This window comes from Patiria miniata, unplaced genomic scaffold (genome assembly GCF_015706575.1).
Source record: "Patiria miniata isolate m_02_andy unplaced genomic scaffold, ASM1570657v1 HiC_scaffold_18, whole genome shotgun sequence".
NCBI lineage: Eukaryota > Metazoa > Echinodermata > Asteroidea > Valvatida > Asterinidae > Patiria > Patiria miniata.
In genome coordinates this window covers 6,680,978-6,705,154 of record NW_024037056.1, presented here as the reverse complement: position 1 = coordinate 6,705,154, position 24,177 = coordinate 6,680,978, and the positions used below count along the sequence as shown (strand labels likewise).

The 24,177-nt window shown below is 40.7% G+C and overlaps 1 protein-coding gene across 1 annotated transcript; it reads right to left on the bottom strand.

Annotated features, from left to right (window-relative positions):
• Positions 1 to 70: 70 nt before the first annotated feature.
• LOC119724436 (lysophospholipid acyltransferase 2-like) lies at positions 71 to 24,177 on the bottom strand. Its single transcript, XM_038195497.1, has 12 exons — positions 24,089 to 24,177; positions 21,065 to 21,210; positions 18,323 to 18,493; positions 14,945 to 15,000; positions 13,878 to 13,932; positions 11,159 to 11,336; positions 9,268 to 9,358; positions 7,765 to 7,866; positions 7,344 to 7,447; positions 5,292 to 5,489; positions 3,755 to 3,906; positions 71 to 526 (listed from the first exon to the last, which is right to left on the bottom strand). Exons 1-12 carry the CDS (start codon positions 24,164 to 24,166, stop codon positions 310 to 312), a joined length of 1,548 nt encoding a protein of 515 aa, XP_038051425.1. The 5' UTR covers positions 24,167 to 24,177; the 3' UTR covers positions 71 to 309.

The window sequence follows — 24,177 nt, the reverse complement described above, 5'->3', positions numbered from 1 at the left end:
GGTTTTATGTTGTGTCCTTGGGCAAGCCGCTTTACCCCACTTGCCTCTCTCCACCCAGGAGTATAAATGGGTACCAGCATTAGCTGGGGAGTAACCTGCGATGGACTAGCATCTCATCCAGGGGAAATAGAAATATTCTCAGTTGTTTTATGTCACTGAAACCGGAGATAAACGCCGGCCTGATGGGCCACATCGGCTCGTAACAGACTTAACTTAATTTTACTGCGATATCACATTAAGCTTTGACCTGCAACGTTAGACCCGCAACCTTTGACCCCCAACCTTTGACCCTCAAAAGGTCAAAGGGTTTTACCTTCCCTTTCTGCCATTTACTCTTTGTGTTTCAGTTACTACATCTCTGATACTTGTTGCTTCGTTGCTCTGGCTGTGGTCGGAGTGATCTGATACGTTGAATCCGTTCTGGTCGGTCTTGTGAGTGATCTTAGGTTTACCAGAGGACGAGGATCTTGATGGAAACGTCAGGAGAACTAGTACTGACAGTATGTGCAGAAACCAATAGTAGGAACTGAAAAAAAGATAAGAGTATTCAAAATTCAAGTCATAAGTCAAACGAAAACAAGTTACTCAGTTCCATCATCACTTCCTCTGGGGCCGATTTCACAAAATGCCAAGACGTGTCTTAGGAAAGGTTAACTCTTCTTAACTTGGGACTCTTCCTTGGATCGATTTCACCAAACTTATGATGCGTTCAACACGTCCTACATGTAGCTTCCCTAGCAACGTGGCTGATTTCGTCTTAACTTAAGATTCGTCTCATCTCATTAACCCTAACCGAACCCAACCCATCAAAGTTCAACAGCAGGTTTTGTTTAAATCTGTTGGGATAGGTACAGTACCCCTAAACTGATGGTCTTTTACACTGGGGTTGGCATACCTCCAGAAACTAAGGCCAACAGTGTGTGTGTACAATTTCCCATGTGGATGTTGGAATTTGCCAGAATGGGTATGGTTCCTAGTAAATTAGGCTGGGAAGTTAGGGTTGATGCGTGCTTTAAGTTGTATATCATCTGGAAATCATTGCAATGTTTTCTCGTTTTTAAAGAAGAGTGTTGGTCTAGAGTTATAGTTTCGAGGAAGAAAACCGCTGTTGAAACAGATTCAGACTTCTGATACATGTATATGGGCAGTTTTAATCAAACAAATTATTTACAAAATTTGATTATACGCTGACACCTAGTCGACTTTTAAAAATGGAGTGATGAAACAGGAGCAAGAAGTACTCTATCATAATAATTCATATCTTGTGTAGAACTACCCTGCGTGTGAAATTTACTGAATAGCCGGGTTCGACTTTAGCGGTAGCCTGCTAGCCAAATGCTAGTCAAAACAGCGGCGTACTAGTCACACTATTCCTTAAGTAACCCGGCTGGCGAGTCAAAAATTATTGGGCTATGGCAAAGATGAAAGGACAGGAAGAAATAAATCATTAAATTCAGAAAGAAAACCTATATCAAAATAATTTTACAACTGTTTCGGGTTAAATTATTAGATCTGTTTATTAAAAAAAACTGAAGATTGCTTCAGGATACACGTTTACATATATGCAGATTGTTGTTTATGAGACACTCTATAAAAGAAAAACATGCGGGCTAGTGAAAATGCCCGTGGGCTAGTTTAAGAGACCGTTTCAGTAGCCCGGCTGGCTCGTGAACAAATAAGTAAAGGTTAAACCCTACTGAATAGAGAAATTTTTCTGGCGAAAGTTTGTGTTCTATGCACTATCATGGGAGGTTGGTTTTGCACGTTTTTTTGAACGACTGTTTCGTCAAGCGGTAAAATCAAACATGAAACAGCCATCAAATTTGTAGTTTTGATGCATCTCGCTTAAGATGGATTTAGTGAAATTGGTCTGAAGACGCGTCTTAGCTAGGATCGATCTTAGAGCAGGGAACTCGTCCTCAGTCCTAAGATGAGTCATAAGATAAGACGAGTTTTGTGAAATCGGCCCCTGGTCACACGTCAATTCTCAAGTCATTCCATCAAATATTTGGTAAAGTCACAAATCAAAGAGTACATGTAGAAAGGTTTTCCGAGCTGAATTTGTAAGAGGACTCCTTAACACTCAATGCAAATGTGATAGTAAATTTATGATGGCATGGCAAGTATCCCAGTTGTGGAACTGCAAAAGCTGATCATATTTTAAATTTTCAAAATCTGATGCTTACTCATCTGAATTCACATCAAGTACATACAACCAGGTGAGGCCCAGCGCCAATTAACTCTTTCAGTGCCAAAGTCGTACATGTAGGAGGTATATTTGTTAGTACAAAAGCGCCAACCTTGTACATGTACAAGGTAATGTTCGTAAATGTTCGTACTTAAAATTGCCAAACCTCGTACATGTACGAGGTAGAGTAAATATGTTATCAAAAGGGAGCGCTCTTGCTCTTTCTAATGGTACCATTTTCATGCATGTACGACCTGTATTTATTTTTTCATTCAAGTTCTTGCAAGAGGGCGCAGCACTAAATCTCGTATTTTCTGCAAAAAGTGCGGAATTCCCCCGTGTTCAGGCCAGTGTTTCAGGGTGTATCACTATGTTTGTGACTACTTTTGACTTTCCAATATATCAAGGATATACCAGAGAGCAACAACAACAAATTTAGTGAGTAAAACTTATTTTTTTTAATACAGAATTTCAACCATTATCAAAAACGCTCGAAGTTGGGCACTTTAGGGTTAAACTTTTCAAATTTCGCAGGCACTGAAAGAGTTAAATTTTATAGGTGCGCCGCGATCCGCTTCAGGGGCGCTGCACTAACATCATCCCTCGGCACACCGATGTGCGGCGATGTGCAGCACTGGAGGAAACATGCATAACAATAGGCGTCACGGCTGAATGCACTTTATACACCATGGATACACACGGCCGGCCGCAGCGGTTAGGCCTACACCGCGGTATGGGGAAGTTGCTTTATTGCAAGGCAAATTAGCACCGAGTTATGGGGACTTTCTGCTGTCCTTACAGCGTGTTCGGTCCCCACAAATACCTCGTACAGACGAGTGTATGTCCCCACAACTACGGAACAAGAAACACAGCGGTATGGGGAAGTTGTTTTATTGTTAGGCAAATTAAGACCGAGTTATGGGGACTTTCTGCTGTCCCCACAGCGTTTTCGGTCGACACAAATACCTTGTACAGACGAGTGTATGTCCCCACAACTACGGAACAAGAAACACTGCGGTATGGGGAAGTTGTTTTATTGTAAGGCAAATTAGCATCGAGTTATGGGGACTTTGTGCTGTCCCCACAGCGTTTTTGGTCCCCACAAATACCTTGTACAGATGAGGGTATGTCCCCACAACTACGGAACAAGAAACACAGCGGTATGGGGAAGTTGTTATATTGTTAGGCAAATTAGGACCGAGTTATGGGGACTTTCTGCTGTCCCTACAGCGTGTTCGGTCCCCACAAATACCTCGTACAGACGAGTGTATGTCCCCACAACTACAAAACAAGAATGGGTGTACACGTTCATCTTTTCAAACCGTGGACGAAAAATACCAGAGAACAAAAGAGAACAATATCGTCCACGATTCCCAGCATACGTCCGCGATTGGGGCCGTGTACAAAACCTATGGGAGTCTTCCTAAAAAGTTAAGGTACAAACAAAAGAGGGACAATAGGACGTCCACGATCGACGGTGAACACACGTTTGGGTGCGCCGGCAATGAGTTCTTGAGTTCGGAATTCTTGTGCATGATCTTCACTTTGCGACAGGCGGATACTCACTTGAAAAACTGCAGAGTTGGTTCCAGTCTCAAATATGTGAACGGTGTGATGATATAAGCCAGAGAAAAGTAAGTACAGGACCATGTCAAGACATCATAGAACAGCTTCATCTGAGGTGATGATAAGAAGTAGGGCCTCATCGCGTATCTGACCTGTAAGATATGTAACAAAACAATGAAGAATTGAGATGTTGCGTCTAAATCTGGAAAGTGATAGCGATAGTAGGGTCGCACTACCGGTGCGTATCTGACCAGTAAGATAAGTTACAAAAAAGTATTGCATCTAAATCTTGAATGTGGCAGTTATAGTAGGGTCGCACTTTTCCCCAAAGTTCCCTGAAGAAAACACGGCCCATTTGAATGAGCATCAGTAGACAACTTGAGCTAATTTGTTATGGATTTGGGTATAGCGTTCCGCCGCCTTGCAAAAAACACCATATTGATAAAAATAACAGAAAAGAGAAAACATCTGGAAAAAAATGTTAAAACCTGACGCTACTTTCGAAACAGAAAAAGAACCATTTTCTGTTGCTTATCTTGTACCTCGGAGAGTATACATGTACTTTCATGTGAGGGCTGTAAGGAATATGTTGACAAAGTCTTTAAGAGAGATTTGTAGGGGAATGTGTGGCCAACTTAGTGAATTTGAACGTGTCACGCATCGGTTGAGGGCGTCAACATATTCCTTACAGTTCTCACATGAAAGTAAACTGTATACTCTCTGAGGTACAAGATAAGCAAAAAAAAATTTATTTTTTTTCTGTTTCGAAAGTAGTGTCAGGATGCATTCTTTCCAAATATACTCAAATCATACGCTTACGAAACTACTGACTGGAAAAACTAACAAAGTTCAAATGTCCGCACTGCGAATTTGTAGACCATCTCCCACATTCTCTCTTACCTCCCGCCATGCAAACAGGACGCTGGGATACTCTGACGAATTCACGCTCTGATTGGTTGGATTTTGCGTGACCATTGACCTGCGCGTCATCAAGGTCATGACTCTGCAAGGTTTGAAACGGCCGTTAAGACTGATTCATTACTCTTTTATTCCAGTTTAGAGATGTTTTTTTCTCGTTGAAAAAAGCGTCATAATGTAGGAAATTCTGTAAAACTTATCTGTGTTGTAAATTTACAATTCCCGTCACTCGCTCAGGCTCCGTTTCGAATCACGAACGGTCGGATTGCATTATGCGACGCTCAGAATTTTGTCCACATGGTCCGCAATGAAACAGAAATCACATCCGGTATGGAATTTGCGCAATTCTATGGGAAGTTTTCGGATAGCATTTGCGCACATTGTCTAACTGCGGTCTTGAACAGCTGTAGCCAGATGCTTTATACATAGGTCATAGGCCACTTCCTTCACAAGATTCTGTGAAGCTCATCAGAGTATCCCAGCGTCCTGTCTGCAGGGCGGGGGGTACGAGCGAATCTCCCACAATGCACTGAGAAAAAAATGAACTCATGGTGGCGCACTGCATTGTGAATTGCCGAAATTCAATTCAATTCAGGGAACGACAATTGCAATAACTTACTTTGGCCGCTGCAGATACGAGGAGCGATCCCGAGATGAAAGTTGCAAAGTATCCTGGGTAAAATCCATGCCAGAATGCAGACAGGATGAACGTCAACAAGCGCTTCTGGAAAGGAACTCGGTCGTAGCAGACATACTTCAGCCACATGGTGCATCTGATGTTCCAACTGTCGATCAGTGACTTTAGGCTTGTTGCAGTCTGTCGAGATGAAAATATATACACGTCAGGTCTCGCCAAGTTTTTTTTTAAATGTAGTTGCTCTTCCAAGTTCAAGTATCCAAGTTCAATTATCTTGGAGCCCAACCTCGACCCCAGAGTGTCGAGCAGTACGCACCCATCACTACCTGCTCTCTCACCTTGGTATTGGATCATTTGCATGTGCAAGATTTTTGAACACGTATGCAAATAAGGAATAGTCTGCTGCCTGCTTTTGCGTTACATTTGCGTTTGTTTTTGTATGCGGTGTCTGGGGTAAAAGCAGAGTCAATTCGTCGTAGCGCGAGCATGGCGTGAGTTACGAAAAACACGATTTATTTAATTAAATTGTTACGATCCTACCGAGACAACATGTAGCATCACATTTCATATTAATATGAACAAATTGGGAAGGAAATGAGTATTTTCGAGAAGGCGTGGACGAATAATTGCGAAAACACGTACTGCACGTTGTGAATAACAACACCAAGTACACGACAAATATCCATTACTAGCCAATTGCCGTATCGAATCAGGATGCAGGAAGTTTGCTATCCAGAGTTTACTATTGGAAACTAGGTTGGAAATAAAGTAAGCACTGGGGACGAGGTTGCTTGGAGCCCTCATTGCAGCCAAGGGTGGCTGTAGTGATGAAATCAAGAGACGACTGGCTATTGCAAGATCATCAATGACAACTCTAAAAAAGATCTGGACTGATAGGGGTATCACCAACAAAACCAAAATTCAACTAGTTCGGTCACTTGTGTGCCCCATTGCAACCTATGCTTGTGAAACTTGGACAATGAGCAAGGCGGACAGGAAACGTGTCAATGCTTTTGAGCTATGGTGTTGGCGCAGAATGTTAAGAATTCCGTGGAGTGTGATTACTGAAGTCAGGATGCAACACAGGTTAATCAACAGTATAGATGCTCGTTTGTTACAGTACTTTGGGCATATAACACGGAGAAACGTAACAGTCTAGACAAAATGATATTGCAGGGAAGAGTTGAGGGAAGTCGAAAGCCAGGACGACCCGGGCTCAGATGGTCGGATCAGGTGAAGACTTTAACCGGCATGTCACTCAGCGAAGCAAGCAGCATTGCTCTAATGAGATCCCATTGGCATTCCATCGTGCAAACCACGAAGCGTCAGTTATGATGTGATCGACAACAACGACAACAGTTGCTCTTCAGGCAGGGGTGCTTGATATCTGGTTGCCCTGAGCCACTTCAGGTAATGCAGCCATGTACATTATTAGGATTCGGCCTTCAGTTTGGGGCGATATTAAAAGTTCTTTATTTGGCAACTGAAAATGAAACTCAGGAAACCAGATTTCAAGCACCCCTGCCGGAAGGGCAACTTCATTTTTAACAATTGTGCAAGGCCTGTTTTCGATAATCAGATTTATTGATATTGGTGATCTTTGATATGTCTACTACACATAGTTTAAAGAAATAGTATAAAAATCGTCGAATAACAGTGTTTTTAAGGAAACACAATTGGCATCTTTCATTTTCACAACTGGAAACTGGTAAAGGCCTTTTTCTCATTATCTTACTTTTCTGACATGTCGATAAACAGCCATAACTTGTCAACGGAATGTCCGAATTAAATGCAACAAACAGTGTTGTAAGGAGAATTTTCTTCTCTTTCCTTATACCTACAAACGTGCAGCTTGATTTTGATAAGTCAGTCGCTGACTGTTCTGCGCTGTCGCAAGGTTGGCCCGAGGGCGGCTTAAGAGAAGTGAGGACCAATTAGGTACATGTAGATTGTCTCTTTACGTGCATTAACGTTGCCTTAAGATTCTATCTTCCACTCCACTTTTGCAACACATACATGTACATCATAACTTACCTGGAACCCGATGACATCAACATTCTGCAATCCTGACCAATCCGCTCTGCCTTTCTTGTCGTACCCAACAAAACCAAGACCTGCTGCATTACTGATAGCATCCGCTGAAAAAAAGAAAGAAAAAAAGGTTAAATAAAATACAACATCCCTGAAATGAGACATAAAGTCTTTTATGACCAAAGAAATATAGACTTTGGGAACTCATTCTACTCATAACTCCATGTGCAGTGTGACCAGCTGGCCGACCTGTATGACTCGTGACTCGACCTGCGTGACTCGGGACTCAGACTCAACCTGCATGACTCGGGACTCGGACTAGGACTCAGATGATGTGACTCGAACTTGGACTCGAATACAAGTCTGCCAGCTGGCATGAGGGACTGAGACCCAAGTGGAGATGATGAATGTCTGCTCAACCTACCCCACATCCAGCCAAAGAAGTACTTGGACTTGGCAACTTCCACAGACACTAGAAGATATCCCAATCGGTACAAGACGGATGGACTGTTCAGAACTTCATCAGCTGCAGATCAAAATAAAATTGAAGACAAGAATGGAACTGTTCACTTAAACCCTAACCCTCCTCAATCCTACAAAATCCTCCGGCCCGTTTTGGATGATTTTAGAGGATTGAGGATGAATGGCAAAGTATCGCTCTTTTTGTGGAGGATGCATTACGTCAAGCCAGTAGGCCATATCCTGCATTGGTTATGTTCAGCCATGCATAAATCAGCCCTGTGTTTTTCTTGTATTTCATCCGCACTGCTTCTCAACGCCATTCGCACTGCCTCAAATCATAGCAGTAATTGGCAGAGGATTTTGGAGGATTGAGACAGTGGTCACCCTCCACAGACTAAATTCAAGATATGTAACTGATGATTTTGGAGGATTGAGGCTAAATTCATTTTTTTCTTGGTGGTAATTGGAGGATTTTGCAGGATCGCAGTTGCATCCTAGCCAGAGGGCCTAGTAGGCAGTGGTCACCCTCCACAGACTAAATTCAAGATATACATATAAGTGTAACTGATGATTTTGGAGGATTGAGGCTACATTCATTTTTTCTTGTTGGTAATTGGAGGATTTTGCAGGATCGCAGTTGCATCCTAGCCAGGAGGCCTAGTGGGTTAGGGTTAAAATATCCTACTTTTTTTTACATGTATGTGGGCATGTCAGTCAATCACAGACTATAAAGGAGTTGACTTATTAGTCACGTGTCTAGAAAACTCACAAAGGAGTGAGATTTTGTTGCAATCAATAGTGAGCTGAACTTGAAAAATAAAATTAACCCAACTCCTTAGGCATTTTTGTTAGGATACAACCTCAGTCCTACAAAATCATCTAACTGGCTCCACGTAAAAATTGCATACCGCCTCAATTCTCAGAAATTCTCTGTTATTTATTGAATGTGGTCCTTGGAGGGGCGACCACTGCCTCGATCCTGCAAAATCCTCCAGCAATCACTGTCAATATGTTGAGGCAGAGCCAGTGACATCCTGGAGCAGTGTGGAGGATTTCAGATATAATCTGGGCCTAACTTCATGCCCGGCTAACATAAACAACACAAGGTCTGGCCCAAGACCTTGACACAGTGCATCCTCCAGAATCAGCCACACGTTTTTGCCATATAGCCTCAGTCCGGCAAAATCCTCCATTTCGCAAAGAGAATTGTGGAGGATTTGGGAAGGTGGTTATGCGATTGTTGAATAATGTCAACTTTGTTCATGAGATGCTATCTTTTCATTCAAGTTGGTGTAGGTCAGCACAAAACTAATCCATTTGTAATAAATTAGTTCCTTAAAAATTTTTTCCCACTTACCAAAGAAGCAGCATGCTTACAAGCAGGTTCCAATTGTCTAAAATTGTTTGAAATTCGGCTTCAACTTTTTCTTTTACAAACAAAGTGTTATATACATGTAGGACTTACACATGTTTCCCCAAATTGGTACTTTGGGCACAAGCATCACGAGAACAATACCACAGAACAGAGCAAAGAGTGATTTGATCGTCACAGCCCTCTGAAATAAAGCAGAAAGAAAATATACATCATTGTACTGAGAGTATCCTCAGAGCAATATTAGTAACCTCAGTGCAAAAGTAACCTACATTTGTAAGAGCAAAAGTAAGTTAAGTGCAATAGTAACCTCAGTGCAATAGTAACCTCAGTGCAATAGTAACCTCAGTGTAATAGTAACTTCAGTGTAATAGTAACCTCAGTGCAATAGTAACCTCAGAGCAATAGTAACCTCCGAGCAAAAGTAGCCTCAGAGCAATAGTAACCTCAGTGCAATAGTAACCTCAAAGCAATAATAACCTCAGAGCAATAATAACCTCGGAGCAATAGTAACCTCAGAGCAATAGTATCCTCAGAGCAATAATAACCTCAGAGCAAAAACACCCTCAGTGCAATAGTAACCTCAGAGCAACAATAACCATCCTATGCAAACATACATTCTGTGCAAAGTAATCCTTTCAGTAAAAATCAAACAAGGGCCTTTTTTTCAACAAAGTAAGAATTTGAGAGGGGACACTGGAGGGTACAGCAAAGCAAGATGGTTCGTTCAGTTGTTTCCTGTGCATTTCTGAGACCTTGATGGTCACGTGTGCAAACAATTATAGACTTTAGAAATTGCAGGAGTCATCGTAAAAATTACGAAATTAACAACCATTCTGAAGACAGAATTGTTGATACAAGTTGACATGACACTAATAATCATGTGCAGCAATTCACTCAAATGTCATCTCACTCATATTTATAACCCATTTAGGAGTTTAGCCACGGTGAACACAATTGTGTTGATCTTTCAGACAGTTATAAGTAACATACGTAACTTGGACAGAAATGTTGTGACATTTTTCTGTCCATGTTACCGTACATGCGTAATATTCTAAACATAATACCGTGTGACTTCTGAAATATACAGTCGATTGTCTTGGTTTTTACAGGTAACAATGCTGTAGGGATAAGAATGAAAAGTCACAATATTTGATAAATACATTTATTGTAATTATAACTTTCTATCAATATTGACAAACGTTCTGTCCATGTTAGGTACGTAGCACTGTGAGCATAAATATCTTGTCAAATTTGCCCGGAAAGTCTCAAATTCTTTAAAAGTACAATCCTCATCCATGGGGTGGGAATGTACCAATGGAAAATAGGACAAACAACTTGATATTATTATCCTGCTTCATTTCCCAATCCCATGTCACACTTTTGTTGTAATATACAGGGCGAGTAATAAAAAAACGAAACCCACATGTCGGAACCATTATTTTAGTGAAGTTCTGCATGTAGCACTTTCAAAATCTAGGATATAAAAGCCCAATTCATAAGCTTTCTTTTAGTACAAGAATCATTCAGATCACTCATGTACTTGTCAAGTTAGGGAATTTTAAACACAACCATCGTTTTAAAGTTCTGTCCACGGATCACAAAAAGGTGTGCGTTCTTTCAGCAAAACGAAAACAGTTCATACACATCCCCATGTGATTTGGTTTCGTTGGCTGAAAGAACACTTACCTTCTTGTGATCCCTGGACAGAACTTTAAAACGGTGGTAGCGTTTAAAATTCCGTCGCTTGAAAAGTACATGAGTGATTTGAATGATTCTTGTACTAAAAGAAAGCTTATGGATTGGGCTTTCATATCCTAGATTTTGAAAGTGCTACATACAGAACATCACTAAAACAATGGTCCCAACATTTGGGTTTTGCTTTTTTTGACTCGCCCTGTATTGTTGTGAAAGCTGTGACAAAGAGGGCACTTGCAGGGTTTCAGGGTTTTTTTTGGACACCCAGTATCTAGCTTTGTCTTACCACAGAAGATGGCTCTTCATAAACAATCCTCTCCACACCGTTCTCATCTTTGACTGTCCGAGTGAAGTTCTTCCCCCGGATGAAATCCATGTAGCTGGAGAAGTAGCAGACTGGACCAACGAGGAGCCCTTGTGGACAGAAGATGTAGCTCCAGTACTCCAGGAATCCAGGATACCTCCTGTTACACGACCAAGGCAACGTCTAGTGTTATTTAGTCATGTACTTTGTCAATACTGCCAAAGACGGACTGAAAGATAAAGTGCTTAACTATGGAAATAAATGTGTGCTTGGCAGGTGTTAAACACTATGTTTAAAGAGGTTGTGGAATGCTCGAAGACATTTCCGTCATTTTTTGGATATATGTAGCCTAAGGTGTGATGAAATAAAAACGACTATTGTTTCTGTCATGAAATGAGTACAAAGGGTACTTTTGAGAGCTATTTTTCAGGTCCTGTTTCGACCCGAACGTGCAATTTGTGTAAAAGTCGTCGTTGCGGGCAGCAAACAAAACACAGTAAATCGTGACGTAATAAACAGGACTCGTTTATGCTACTCTGCATCGGGAGTCCTGTTTATTACGTCACGATTTACTGTGTTTTGTTTGCTGCCCGCAACGACGACTTTTACACAAATTGCACGTTCGGGTCGAAACAGGCATGACAGGACTTGAAAAACAGCTCTCAAAAGTACCTTTTGTACTCATTTTATGACAGAAACAATAGTCGTTTTTATTTCATCACACCTTAGGCTACATATACCCGAAAAATGACGGAAATGTCTTCGAGCATTCCACAACCTCTTTAAGACTGGTTGGAGTCTGGAATGCTGATTATTACCCAAGGCGATGCCGAGGGTAATTATCTGCATTCCAGACAACAACCAGGGCCCAATTTCATAGAGCTGCTTAAGCACAAAATTTGCTTAAGCAGGAAAAACATTGCTTAGTAAAAATCAGTTCACCGGCCAAACTCCACTCGATTATTATGCTAAGTAAACAACATCTAAATACCAGTCACAAGCAATGCACATCGCATGGAGTTTTGGCCGGTATCCTGATTATATTAAGCAAGGGTTTTTGTGCTTAAGCAGCTCTGTGAAATTGGCCCCTGCCTTAAACATAGTGTTTAACACCTCCCAAGCAAGCATTTATTCCCATTCATAAATACCTTTTCGGTCAAAAAACAAATCTTTTCGGTCCAAAAATTTAAAACAAGTCCAAAACTAGACGGTGCCAACCATTTTGTTCAACAATTTTACTTTGTGTTTTATGAAACACCCCTCTGGCTATAATATGGAATGTCCCTCCACAACTCCTTACCTTATAAGGAGATTGGCGCGTGCATCGCGCATACTGTGCTATGTCGCGCAAAACGCAGCTGGGCTGATGTAGTGTGAATTTCGGACAACGGAATACTGATTCACTGGTTGTGTTGTGCATGCATACGTGAGGATTGTGAATGTTCAACCAATAAAACAGTAAAAGGCACAAGATTTCATAAGAGTCCATATATGTGACACTGAAAAGTGTTTAAGACCAGCCAGCCATGTCTTTATCAACCGTTTAAGACCGGCCACGTGGCAGGCTCTTGACCAATGGGAATGGGTAAACTGTCATAGGTATTTATGAGAAAAAAATATAAGCCAACCACCACCTGTTACTTACTAAAAATAGGTGCAAAACAATTACAAACAGTGTCAAGAATAACCGGCTATTGGAGATTTTGTAATTTGACACACTAACGAATACGTTTATGATCAAATAAAAATGTATCACACAACTAAGGTACATGCAGTTCGTTTAAAGAGGTTGTGGAATGCTCGAAGACATTTCCGTCATTTTTCGGGTATATGTAGCCCAAGGTGTGATGAAATAAAAACGACTATTGTTTCTGTCATGAAATGAGTACAAAAGGTACTTTTGAGAGCTGTTTTTCAGGTCCTGTTTCGACCCGAACGTGCAATTGTGTAAAAGTCGTCGTTGCGGGCAACAAACAAAACACAGTAAATCGTCACGTAATAAACAGGACTCGTTTATGCTACTCTGCATCAGGAGTCCTGTTTATTACGTCACGATTTACTGTGTTTTGTTTGCTGCCCGCAACAACGACTTTTACACAAATTGCACTTTCGGGTCGAAACAGGCATGACAGGACTTGAAAAACAGCTCTCAAAAACTACCTTTTGTACTCATTTCATGACAGAAACAATAGTCGTTTTTATTTCATCACACCTTAGGCTACATATACCCGAAAAATGACGGAAATGTCTTCGAGCATTCCACAACCTCTTTAACTTTTAGGGAAAATCTTATGCATTCTACATGTAGCGTGCAATAATATTTTGATCACAATAGATAAGTGCAAAAATGAATTGAGTCTTAAAAATTTAACCTTTTACGTAACATTTTGACAACCACAGTGGCATATCATTCGTTGGTACTTTGAACGCACACCTTACATTAGATGTTACCAGCAAAATATTGTATTCGTCACTATGTCAAATTCTGGATTGTTATTATGACTGAATCGCCACAGGCGAGGCTCTGAATCTCAAAATCCAGACAAGAATTAAGAATTTTTGGCATAAATACTTGAAAGAGCAACCTTTAAAAATAACAAAATCTCCAAATCGCCAAAATGGTCGATTCGCCGGTTTGTCAGCTCTGCGACGATTAAGAATTTTCAATATTTAGCAACACATCAAACTCTTTAGATATTACCTGACGACCAACTCTCTCTGAAGACTGTTCAACTTTGACTCATCTTTGGTCAATCCTGCAAAATGGAATGTTATTCATGAAACTTAAATGTGAGACAGCTTAATCCTTGTTTACAGACTATTTGGCGTGTCCACCCCCCCCCCTCCTGAAGAAAATATTAAAGCAGCTTTGCGTTGCTTTTTGCAGTAATAAACTTTCTCAGGTATATATTTTGTGTGCAAAGCATGTACGAGTATCTATGTTACTTAAAGCTATAGTCCATCATTTGTAATTAGTGCATTTTGTTCGTTTGAAGCAACAAAAGTGTTCAAAATCTAATGAAGGATACTGAACAACTTACTTGATGAAGTTTCAGCTCAGCTTCAGCTTTATATTCCGAGAAAAACAGCATTCTAGGATCTCAATTTCAAATCAAAAGTTGCTAAATCATGTTTCGAATTGTTTTGAATTGCAGCTTTACGCGATGTCGCGCACTGATCCGACGAATTATAGCAACCGCGCGCGCCTGTGCGTCGTTCCAATGCTTGTGCGCGCTGCGCCGAATAACAAAACAAACTACTAATTTAAATTTTCCTACGGTGCTTCTTAAGACGCACCGTTGGAAATGCCTTCTTTCGTTGATTTCTTCAAAATGAGAGCTTGCCAGAAAGGATAATTTCACAGGGCGTTTAGTCCCCTTACTATCTTTCAACCAGTATGTTTTTCAACAATAATTACGCCAGTTACTTTTTTGGATAGCTGCAAATGATGGACTCGGGCTTTAAACCTAACCCTGCTGAATCCAACAGGATCCAACTATGTCATATACCCGATGGAGCCTGTTGGATTGAGCAGTAAACCCCTTGTGTACATTCCTGATGCAAAATGTTGGATTCAGCAGGCAACTGAACCACATTATAACGTCAAGTTTGACTCCGTTGGATTCAGCAGACAACTGAAAATAAGGCACAGTGGATTGAACAGGAAACTCCGGTTGAACTCTGTTGGATTTAGCAGGGTAGTCCTGACGTAAAATAAGATCTTAGGTTTTTTTTTTTTCACACACAGTTAAACATGAGCTTCCTTACCATCATGTATGCCAAAAGCAAGAGCACTTGTCTTCACTGTCAGAATCATCATGGGCCTGAAATGAAAGTGAAAATAAAAGTTATGCACAGATGACTTTCACTTAGGCCTAACTCTAACCCTGGCAGACGCAACACAGTGCATCAGGTGGAAATGTCATATGCACTTTGATGCATTCCGCCACCAGTTTTGCCATACAGCCTCAATCCTGCAAAATCCTCCATTTTCCAAAGAGGATTTTGGAGGATTTGGAAAAGTTAGGGTTAAAAAGGTTTCAAGAATTGGTACATGTAAGCCGCAGCCCAAACATCTGTAGTCTGCAGTGTTCTCCAACCTGTAAAAATAACCTGGTGCCCCACCATGCTTTCTGAGGCATTGCCATGCTTTAAACGTTGCCATGCTTTAAAAGTTGCCGCCATGCTTTACAAAAAATTATAAACTAATAAAAAAGGCAAACAAGTGGGACTACCCTTACCCTCCAGGGTATATTTTGGCTAGAGACTCTGCCAAAAGCAGTACCATGCAACACTTGTCAACATGACAAGCCTGCCCATTGTAGCAATCCATCAGGTCAAAAATCTCAAGGCCAAACTGCCTCAGAGTCCCTGGTCACTGATGTATTTTTTTTTTAAATGATGCTGAGCCAGTATTGTACCTAAACTGTTAGAAATGGCCTAAAAGCTGTTATCCAAACGTAAATTACATGTTCATCTGCAAATAGCGCCCCTAGCATAAAGAAATGTATCTGCAAATAGCGCCCCCTAGCATATCGCGCCCCAACCCCCTCCGCTTTTTGACGGAGCGCCGCCCTTTAATTTTCAAAGTTGGAGAACACTGAGTCTGATAATCACAAGCTATATCGCAACATACCGTATACATGAATAATTAAGGGTGAGTGAAAAAAAAAACGAAATTCAAATGTCGGGACTATTGTTTGATTGAAGTTCTGCGTAGCACTTTCAAAATCTAGGATATGAAAGCCCAATTCATAAACGAGAAAGCAATCACATTGAGCATAGCATATGTAGCATGCCCTAGTTACAACGAACGATAGCATGTACCTGCTTGTGTTGCACAATGTACCTGCACATGTACATGTACGTTGTAACTTCATGTAAGGCACTGTATTAAAAATGCTGTCTATGCTTCGATGATTCAACCTCATTAAATCCATTCATCAATTTGAATTTAACAGAAGGGCTGAAAAACTAATTAGGATTTCTAAAAACATGCACAGTACATACATAAGGCCAACAAAAAAAAGTCTCCGGTTTCTGGTATGGAGCTTGCCCAAAAAGTGGTGCGGCGACGCGGCTTTTTTTTTTTTACCTGATTTTTTTGCTTCAAATGTCGGCTGATGACTGCAAATGGTGCCCGACTAAACTTAGTGCAAATGTATGGGAGTCCAGAGAGGCCACATAAAGCTTATTCTCGACCATAACCCAATCTAAAAACACGTTAAAATTGTGCAGCAGCAGAATTCCAGTCAAACCAGTGAGTTTGGCGGTTTTGAGACATCATCTTTCACTGAAAAAAAAACTTTTTCATTTTGCCGACGCGCATGGCTACGGCGATGCGCGCGCATACCAGAAACCGGAGACTTTTTTTGTGTGGCCTAACAACAAATTTGACTTTTTTTTTTACCCTAACTCCTGGGGCTCTTTTGCTAGAAAGTATCCTGAATCCGCCAAAATCCACCAATTTTGTCACGCAAAAAATGCTGGTATCCTGAGTCCATCAGAATGCCCCAGTGTAGATACTGGAGGTATCCTGAATCCGCCAAAGTCCACCAGCAAAAGTCTCAATGGATTCTGGCCGATTCAGGATACCATGGTGGCATAAAAAAAAATACAGCATGTTTTCCATAAAGTCTTCAAAATCCATCACCTACATTTTTTACGGATTCAGGATAGCATGCTCGCATGAAAATTGTGATGTTGTTGCATACATGTAGGATCCATCAAAATACACCAATGCAATGGTTCAACTGCTGGTGGATATGATGTGGGTTGTTTTTCCTTTCAACTTGGGCGGTGGGTAATTATGTATACTATGATGTTTGCTTTGTCTGGAGGGGCTATTTCAATGAACCATTGTCGGACCCCAGCATTGCTTTGTCTGGATGGGTTATGTAATGTACATAATCCATTGTTTATATGCTGAGGCCTAATAAGCCACAGTCACAAGCTCCCAGCCGCCCAGTACATACATTTTTGTACAGCATGTGAAGAATTGGCAGGGCTACAAGCAGTATTTACTTGACCACAAAAATAGCCAAAGAGTTATTCTGTTGAGATCCTGAATCCACCAAAGTCCCCCAACAGCTCAATATGGAGGTATCCTGAATCCATCCGAAAATCCTGCAGTTCCCCTAGGCTTACTATCCTGAATCCATCAAAATCCCCCAGTTTGTGCAATATGGAGGTAAAATCCGCCGAAATCCCTCGAAACAGGGGGATGGATTTTGATGGATTCAGGTATGTACAAATGTAAGGTTTAAAGCTACAGTCCATCATTTGTAATTTGTGCATTTTGTTCGTTTGAAGCAACAAAAGAGTTCAAAATCTAATGAAGGATACTGAGCAACTAACCTGATGAAGTTTCAGCTAAGCTTCAGCTGTACATTCCGAGAAAAACAGCATTCTAAGATCTCAATTTCAAATCAAAAGTTACTGAGTCATGTTTTGAATTGTTTTGAATTGCAGCTATACGCGGCGTCGCGCACTGATCCGTCGAATTATAACAACCGCGCGCGCGTGTGCGTTGTTCCAATACTTGTGCGCGCTGCGCTGAATAACAAAACGAACTACTAATTTAAAATTTTCCTACGGTGCTTCTTAAGAATCACCGTTGGAAATGCCTTCTTTCGTTGATTACTTCAAAATGACAGCTTTCCAGAAAGAATAATTTCACAGGGAGTTTAGTTCCCTTACTATCTTTCAACCAAGTTTGTTTTTCAACAGTAATTACGCCAGTTACTTTTCGGATGGCTGCAAATGATGGACTATAGCTTTAAAGAAAAGATACTTTTCAATTGTGTGTTGCAATGCCCAATGAAAATCTCAGCTAAACGCAGCATTTAGCTTTGGGCTTTCAGGAGCTTCAGCGCTTGCACTCTCGTCATTTCTCACACAGTGTTCCCAAGTGAGGCATCAAATTGAACCGAGAAATTTCTGTGAAAAAAAAGCCCGCATATTTCGGATCTTGGTTCAATGAGGAATGTCCAAACAAGGATGCTATAAAAACTGCTCAGTTTCTTTTTGTGCCAGGTGCATGTATGCAAATTGCAAAAATATGTTTTTGGATAACATTTCTGGTTTCCGTTGGGGGGGGGGGGTACAATAAGGCAGGTTGGTTGACACTTTGCAGCAGATACTCACCCAATATAGTCCAGATTGCCCACTCCAGCGTTGCGGACTTGCATATACAGATGCACATAGGATAGGTGCAACATGGAAAAAACAAAGACATAGTACTGCACCACTTTGGGGTCAAAGGTCAGGATCATGAGGAAGCTGACCCCAGCACCGACGAGAATATGAAGGATGCCCCTGGAGAAAAGATAAGGATGTAAGAATATTGTCAAAACAGAGGATTTGCGAGGGGTACAAAGGATTCTTGAGCAATAAACATGGCATACGCACTAGGGTTGTGCATCGGAACCAGGTGCCCGGCTACCCGGCTACCCGGCTACCCGAACGTTGACGTCAGGAACCGGGTCCAGATTATGGAATCAAGTACCCGTAACCAACTTATGTGATGCGATCAAGCTAAATGAGTCGTTTGTCGGGAATTTTTATCTAGAGATTCGGGTGAAAATATTCACATCATGTGAACAAGGCATTACACATTTTGAGAAGCAAATTTCATCAGCTTTGTGCAAGAGGGCGAGATTTAAACGCCATTCGAAAAAAAGTCACTTTTAGAATGTCGATACAGCGCTGGAGACGGTGGCGGAAGGGGCGTGCTGCGGCCGAAAGCTTCTGAAGGAATGCAGGATCACCCCTGATGTCATTGCATACATGTACCTCCTTGATCGTGTGTTACATACATGTACATGTAAGCCAAACGATCGAGAAGGTGTGCAATGACATCAGGTGTGATCCTCCATTCCTTCAGAAGCTTTCGGCTGCATCAAGCTCCTTCCCCCACCGTCTCCAGCACTGTATCGACATTGGAGGACGCCAAGACGAAAATGGCAGATTCTGAAAGTGAGTATTTTTTTTTTTTCGTATGGCATTTTAAATCTCATCCTCTTGCACAAAGCTGATGAAACTCGCTCAAAAAAAATTGTCATGCCTTGTTTACATGATCTGAAATTTTGGTTTAATTCCATTGGTAAACAACAGAGTTATTTAGGATCAAAAGTGGGACTTTTGTTGTTGTTTTTTGACACGTAGACGTAGTACACAAATATGTATACATGATCTTCATGTATGCACGCAAATTCACAAAATAAATTTATGGAGGTTATTTTCTTTTTTACTATTTTGACTATTTGGGGACTAAAGTTTTACGTATGCCAACAGTTACCTGTTGAACTCAAGTTTAATGTTTGTGTTTAGTTCCTCCATGTTTGCTGTTTAATGTTTTTGTAACGTTCAGGACTTTGCCCTGTTCAATTCTTATCACGTCTGTAGTTTTTATCCTGCACAGTCTGGGCTGGGCACCAATTTATCTACAAGCCTTTAAAACAAATATTTATCTGTACCTTGTTTGAATAGCGTTCTGCAAACATTCACACATGCCATTCACATGCCAGGCACTCAAAACAACTCATGTTTGTACAATGTACATGGGTGCATTGATGAAAGAATGTTTTAAAGGGAATATATACATCATTTGCTTTTGCTGTAATTTTCAGAAATGGATGGAATTGGGGGGTTGGAAATATATAGCAAATATAGTTACACTGACTTTTTTGAGGTTTTGGGTTCGAAAATGCTATAAAAACCAAGAAAAACAATCATTTTCCTGTAGTCTGGTTCCCTGACTCCATTTAGGAAGAAACAGAGTAGTTTACAAATATTGGGGAATTGTAAGGTCAGGGAACCAGTCTAGCTGGCTTGTACCCGTTCATAGGTGTGTAATCGATTGCAAACAAGTGCGATGGTCAACTGGGGCCAGTATTTGAAAAAAAGCCAGTTTTTTCCAACGCTGATCGGCCGATCAGCGTTGGAAATTGATACAAAAATACCACTTTTCTTGAAAATGACAGTATACCAGGTGCCATCATTTTACAGGATGCTTTACACTGTCATTCACTAACAGTCCAGCAAAGTATTTCAAAATGATTTGGTAGTTTTATTTTTTGATGTTTGCAAATGTTGTATTTTCCCTTTAAAAGACATTATGAAAGGCCAAGCTAATAGTCCAATACAAAGAATTCAAATGAGCTGATTTTATAATTAATGTTACAAGATAGGACGTGTGGGTGGCTTGACCGAAGGTATTAAATCACACCACTGAACACAAACATAATGTTTTCATGTACGGTAAAGTAAAATAAGTCCTTATTGATATCATGAACCCTATTAATTAAACTCCCTCAGTTGTGTGAAAAATCATATTAATATTGGATAATTCAGAACTTTTAGGGTTAAACCGTAAATGCAACACAAAAACATGTTAGTGAATGACAGTGTATTAAAGCATCCTGTAAAATCATGGCACCTGGTATACTGTCATTTTCAAGAAAAGTGGTATTTTTGTATCAATTTCCAACGCTGATCGGCCGACCAGCGTTGGAAAAAACTGGCTTTTTTCAAATACTGGCCCCAGTTGACCATCGCACTTGTTTGCAATCGATTACACACCTATGAACGGGTACAAGCCAGCTAGACTGGTTCCCTGACCTTACAATTCCCCAATGTATGTAAACTACTCTGTTTCTTCTTAAATGGAGTCAGGGAACCAGACTACAGGAAAATGATTGTTTTTCTTGGTTTTTATAGCATTTTCGAACCCAAAAACTCAAAAAAGTCAGTGTAACTATATTTGCTATACAGTTGTATATTTCCAACCCCCCAATTCCATCCATTTCTGAAAATTACAGCAAAAGCAAATGATGTACATGTATATTCCCTTTAAGTGGCTGTAAAAATGTACAGGATTATACTTACCATCCAAATGATATACAAGCCAGCAGAACACCCAGTAGAATTTGACTGATGTGCCGTGTAGTTGGCGACACTTTTCTTGGATTCAAGAACCATCGGAACAGATAGGAATAGAAAAAGGCTGTAAACTGGCAAATTAAGAAGTTGACCTGAAAGACACAAAGAAAAGACATTTCCAAAATCAGAAATGGCGTAGGCTACTCTTGTTTAATTTGTAAACATATTGCTTTTAAAGACATGCTAACAGACAACAAATTACCAATATCACTAAGGAAGAGACTATTCAATCAGTGTGTGCTATCCACTATGACTTATGGATCAGAAACTTGGCCATTAACTAAAGAACTTGAACAGAAACTCACAACAGCACAGAGAGCTATGGAAAGACAGATGCTTCACTTATCCCTACGAGAAAGAGTAAAACATGAAGTAATTCGGCAGAAAACTGGGGTGAAAGATGTCATAGAGAAAGTCAGCGAAGCAAAATGGAGATGGGCAGGGCATGAAGCAAGAATTCAGGATAATAGATGGACATGCAGATTAACAGATTGGCAACCACGAATGGGAAAGCGAAGGAGAGGAAGACCAAAGAAAAGATGGAGAGATGATATAACTACATATATGGGAACAGTGACTTGGACTAGGACAGCCAGAAACAGAAGTGATTGGAAACGTCATGAGGAGGGCTTCATTCGACAGTGGATGGACGTAGCCTGATAGATAGATAGATAGATAGATTGCTTTTAAAAGTGTACTTCATACAACCTTATTATAGGACACACATCATTTGTGCCAGTAGAGGATGTTGTCATCCAGTCTTATTTGACCAGACTTAGTTTACTCCCTACTCTGAAATTTGTATTAATTAACCAGCACTTGACCTTAGCGGTATCCCGCTAGCCAAATGCGAGTAAAACCAGCAGCGGACTATTCAAAACCTATCCCTGAGAAGTTCGCCTGGCGAGTCAAAAGTATTGAGATGACGTATGAAGCTTTTCTGCATATCCAAAGATTTCAATGCTTTTTTAAAAGCCAGTGTTAGAAAAATAATAATCTGATACTGACGCGCATTCGGCTTGTTTTATGCCGTTGTGTCACCGAATGTTACGCTGAAATCGTTAACGTTAATTAAACAAAGAACATGGTCTGGCACTAGCTTCAGTAACTCCAGCTGACGTGCTCATATTCATTCACATGTAGCGCTGGAGACATAACCTAGGCGTGAGAGTGTGGTCTTAAGAGACCCTTCCGTGAAAACTGAATTTTCCCATATACGTCGTGTACACAGAGCAGAATTGCCATTCGTACATGTATATGAATAATTAATTAGCCATAATTCCAAAACCTATTTACCTATAGTCATGATTTTTTTGGGGTATGTTTAGGAAGAGTTGCTCTATGCATGTACTGAGTTTCAAAATGTTTCGTCTCTCGATGGTCGAGATCTTAGGGGGGTGGCGGAATCTGCGGATCACGTTTGTAAACACAAGTGCATTTCGAACGGTAAAAGGGAGTCGGGAACTAGCTTGAACTGGTTTCTGCCCATAAAAGCTGCCCTAGTTCCCGAATCCATATTATCGTTTGAAATGCACTTGTGTTTACAAACGTGATCCAGTCTACTCATTATCATAATCGATGCATCGCACGCGCTCGGTAACGGAATCGCACTCGGGATACGGGGACCATGGAATGCACACTGGGCATGAAGACCACATCGCGTCATTCAAACATAAAGACGAGTCAGATATTTAAAGTGTTCACAATCGCGAGGGGAGCTCTCGGAATTGAACGGGAAATTTAACTTTTCATCAGGATCGTAAGTAAACTTCAGTACAACCATCTGAATCATCGATGTCTTCTTGTACCTGAGTATATAGTAATTTGTAGGCCATTTTGAGGGTGAAATCTGATGTTTTTGTTGGGCACTTAATTGGGTCAAGGACAAAATTGTTTTACTCGGTATATACGGATTAGCTTGGACCCAACTATGGAAAAAATTCCATACTGGATCACCACCTTTTTTTCAAACGCCAAAAGTTGCATCCTTTATGGTTATTCCCTCCACTTTCCTTTCCCTCCTCTACTCTCACCCTCTCCTTTCCTTTATTTCTATTTATTAATCAGTCAGTTACTTCATCGAGATTCGAACCTCGGACTCTTGCTTGAAACACGAGACTCTTAACCGCTAGGCCGCGCATGATCGCTGTTGCAATAATCAATCTTTGGACGTATTTCAAGTAGCCATATTCATGAGAAAATAAATATTCATAATGACGTATTGCACTATCATTGGCTGGCTCATGCGACGTAATGGTTGTTGATGTCATGCGTATAACGTACCACTGTCTTTTAGCCACTCAATCAGTTTTGACCGGCTGCTTCAACTTAGTTTTGCACGAAGTGTGCATCCAAAATGTGCTCTAAAAACACATTTTGCCTATTTTTTTTCGCATTTACACAGCTTCCTGGATTCCACTTGGGTGAAATGACAAGGTGAGGTGAAAATTGATGTGTTTGGAAATGTTAGGCGGCAGGTAAAGTGGTGAGCCAGTATGGACATTTTCCCCCAACTATCACCAGACCATGTCCGAATGTTAAAAAGGTGATAAGTTGGATCCAAGTTACTCGGACTATTCAAACCCATCAAATTATTTTCTAAGTCTAACCAAATGAAATAAAATTGGAAATGTTTTTCTCAGTCAGTCCCAATTTCATGTCTATTCAATTTATTTGGCAATTTCTGACCTTCATTGAGATAATATTTGATTAAAAAGAGTGGCATCAGCATGCAACATTCTTTCCTGAGCGGACTCCGTACATTTAAAAAAAACAACAACAACAGTCAGCGTAGCACTAACGGCACGTTATGTCCGAGAATTGGGCGCGGCCATTTCTCGGACACGGTTGGCCTAAATCAGACAGATTCAAAGTCAATAAAACCAACACTGGAGTAACACAAGTAAAGTATATGACTATTACTGAAAGGAGATTCCATTCATTGTAAACAGAAAGCAACATTTATCTTACTTCCGCCGCTCGAACTCCAAGAAGATTTGAGAAAAATGATGAGACCACATTCAAGGGTGTAGTCCCCGCAGTCGCCATGTTTAGCGTTT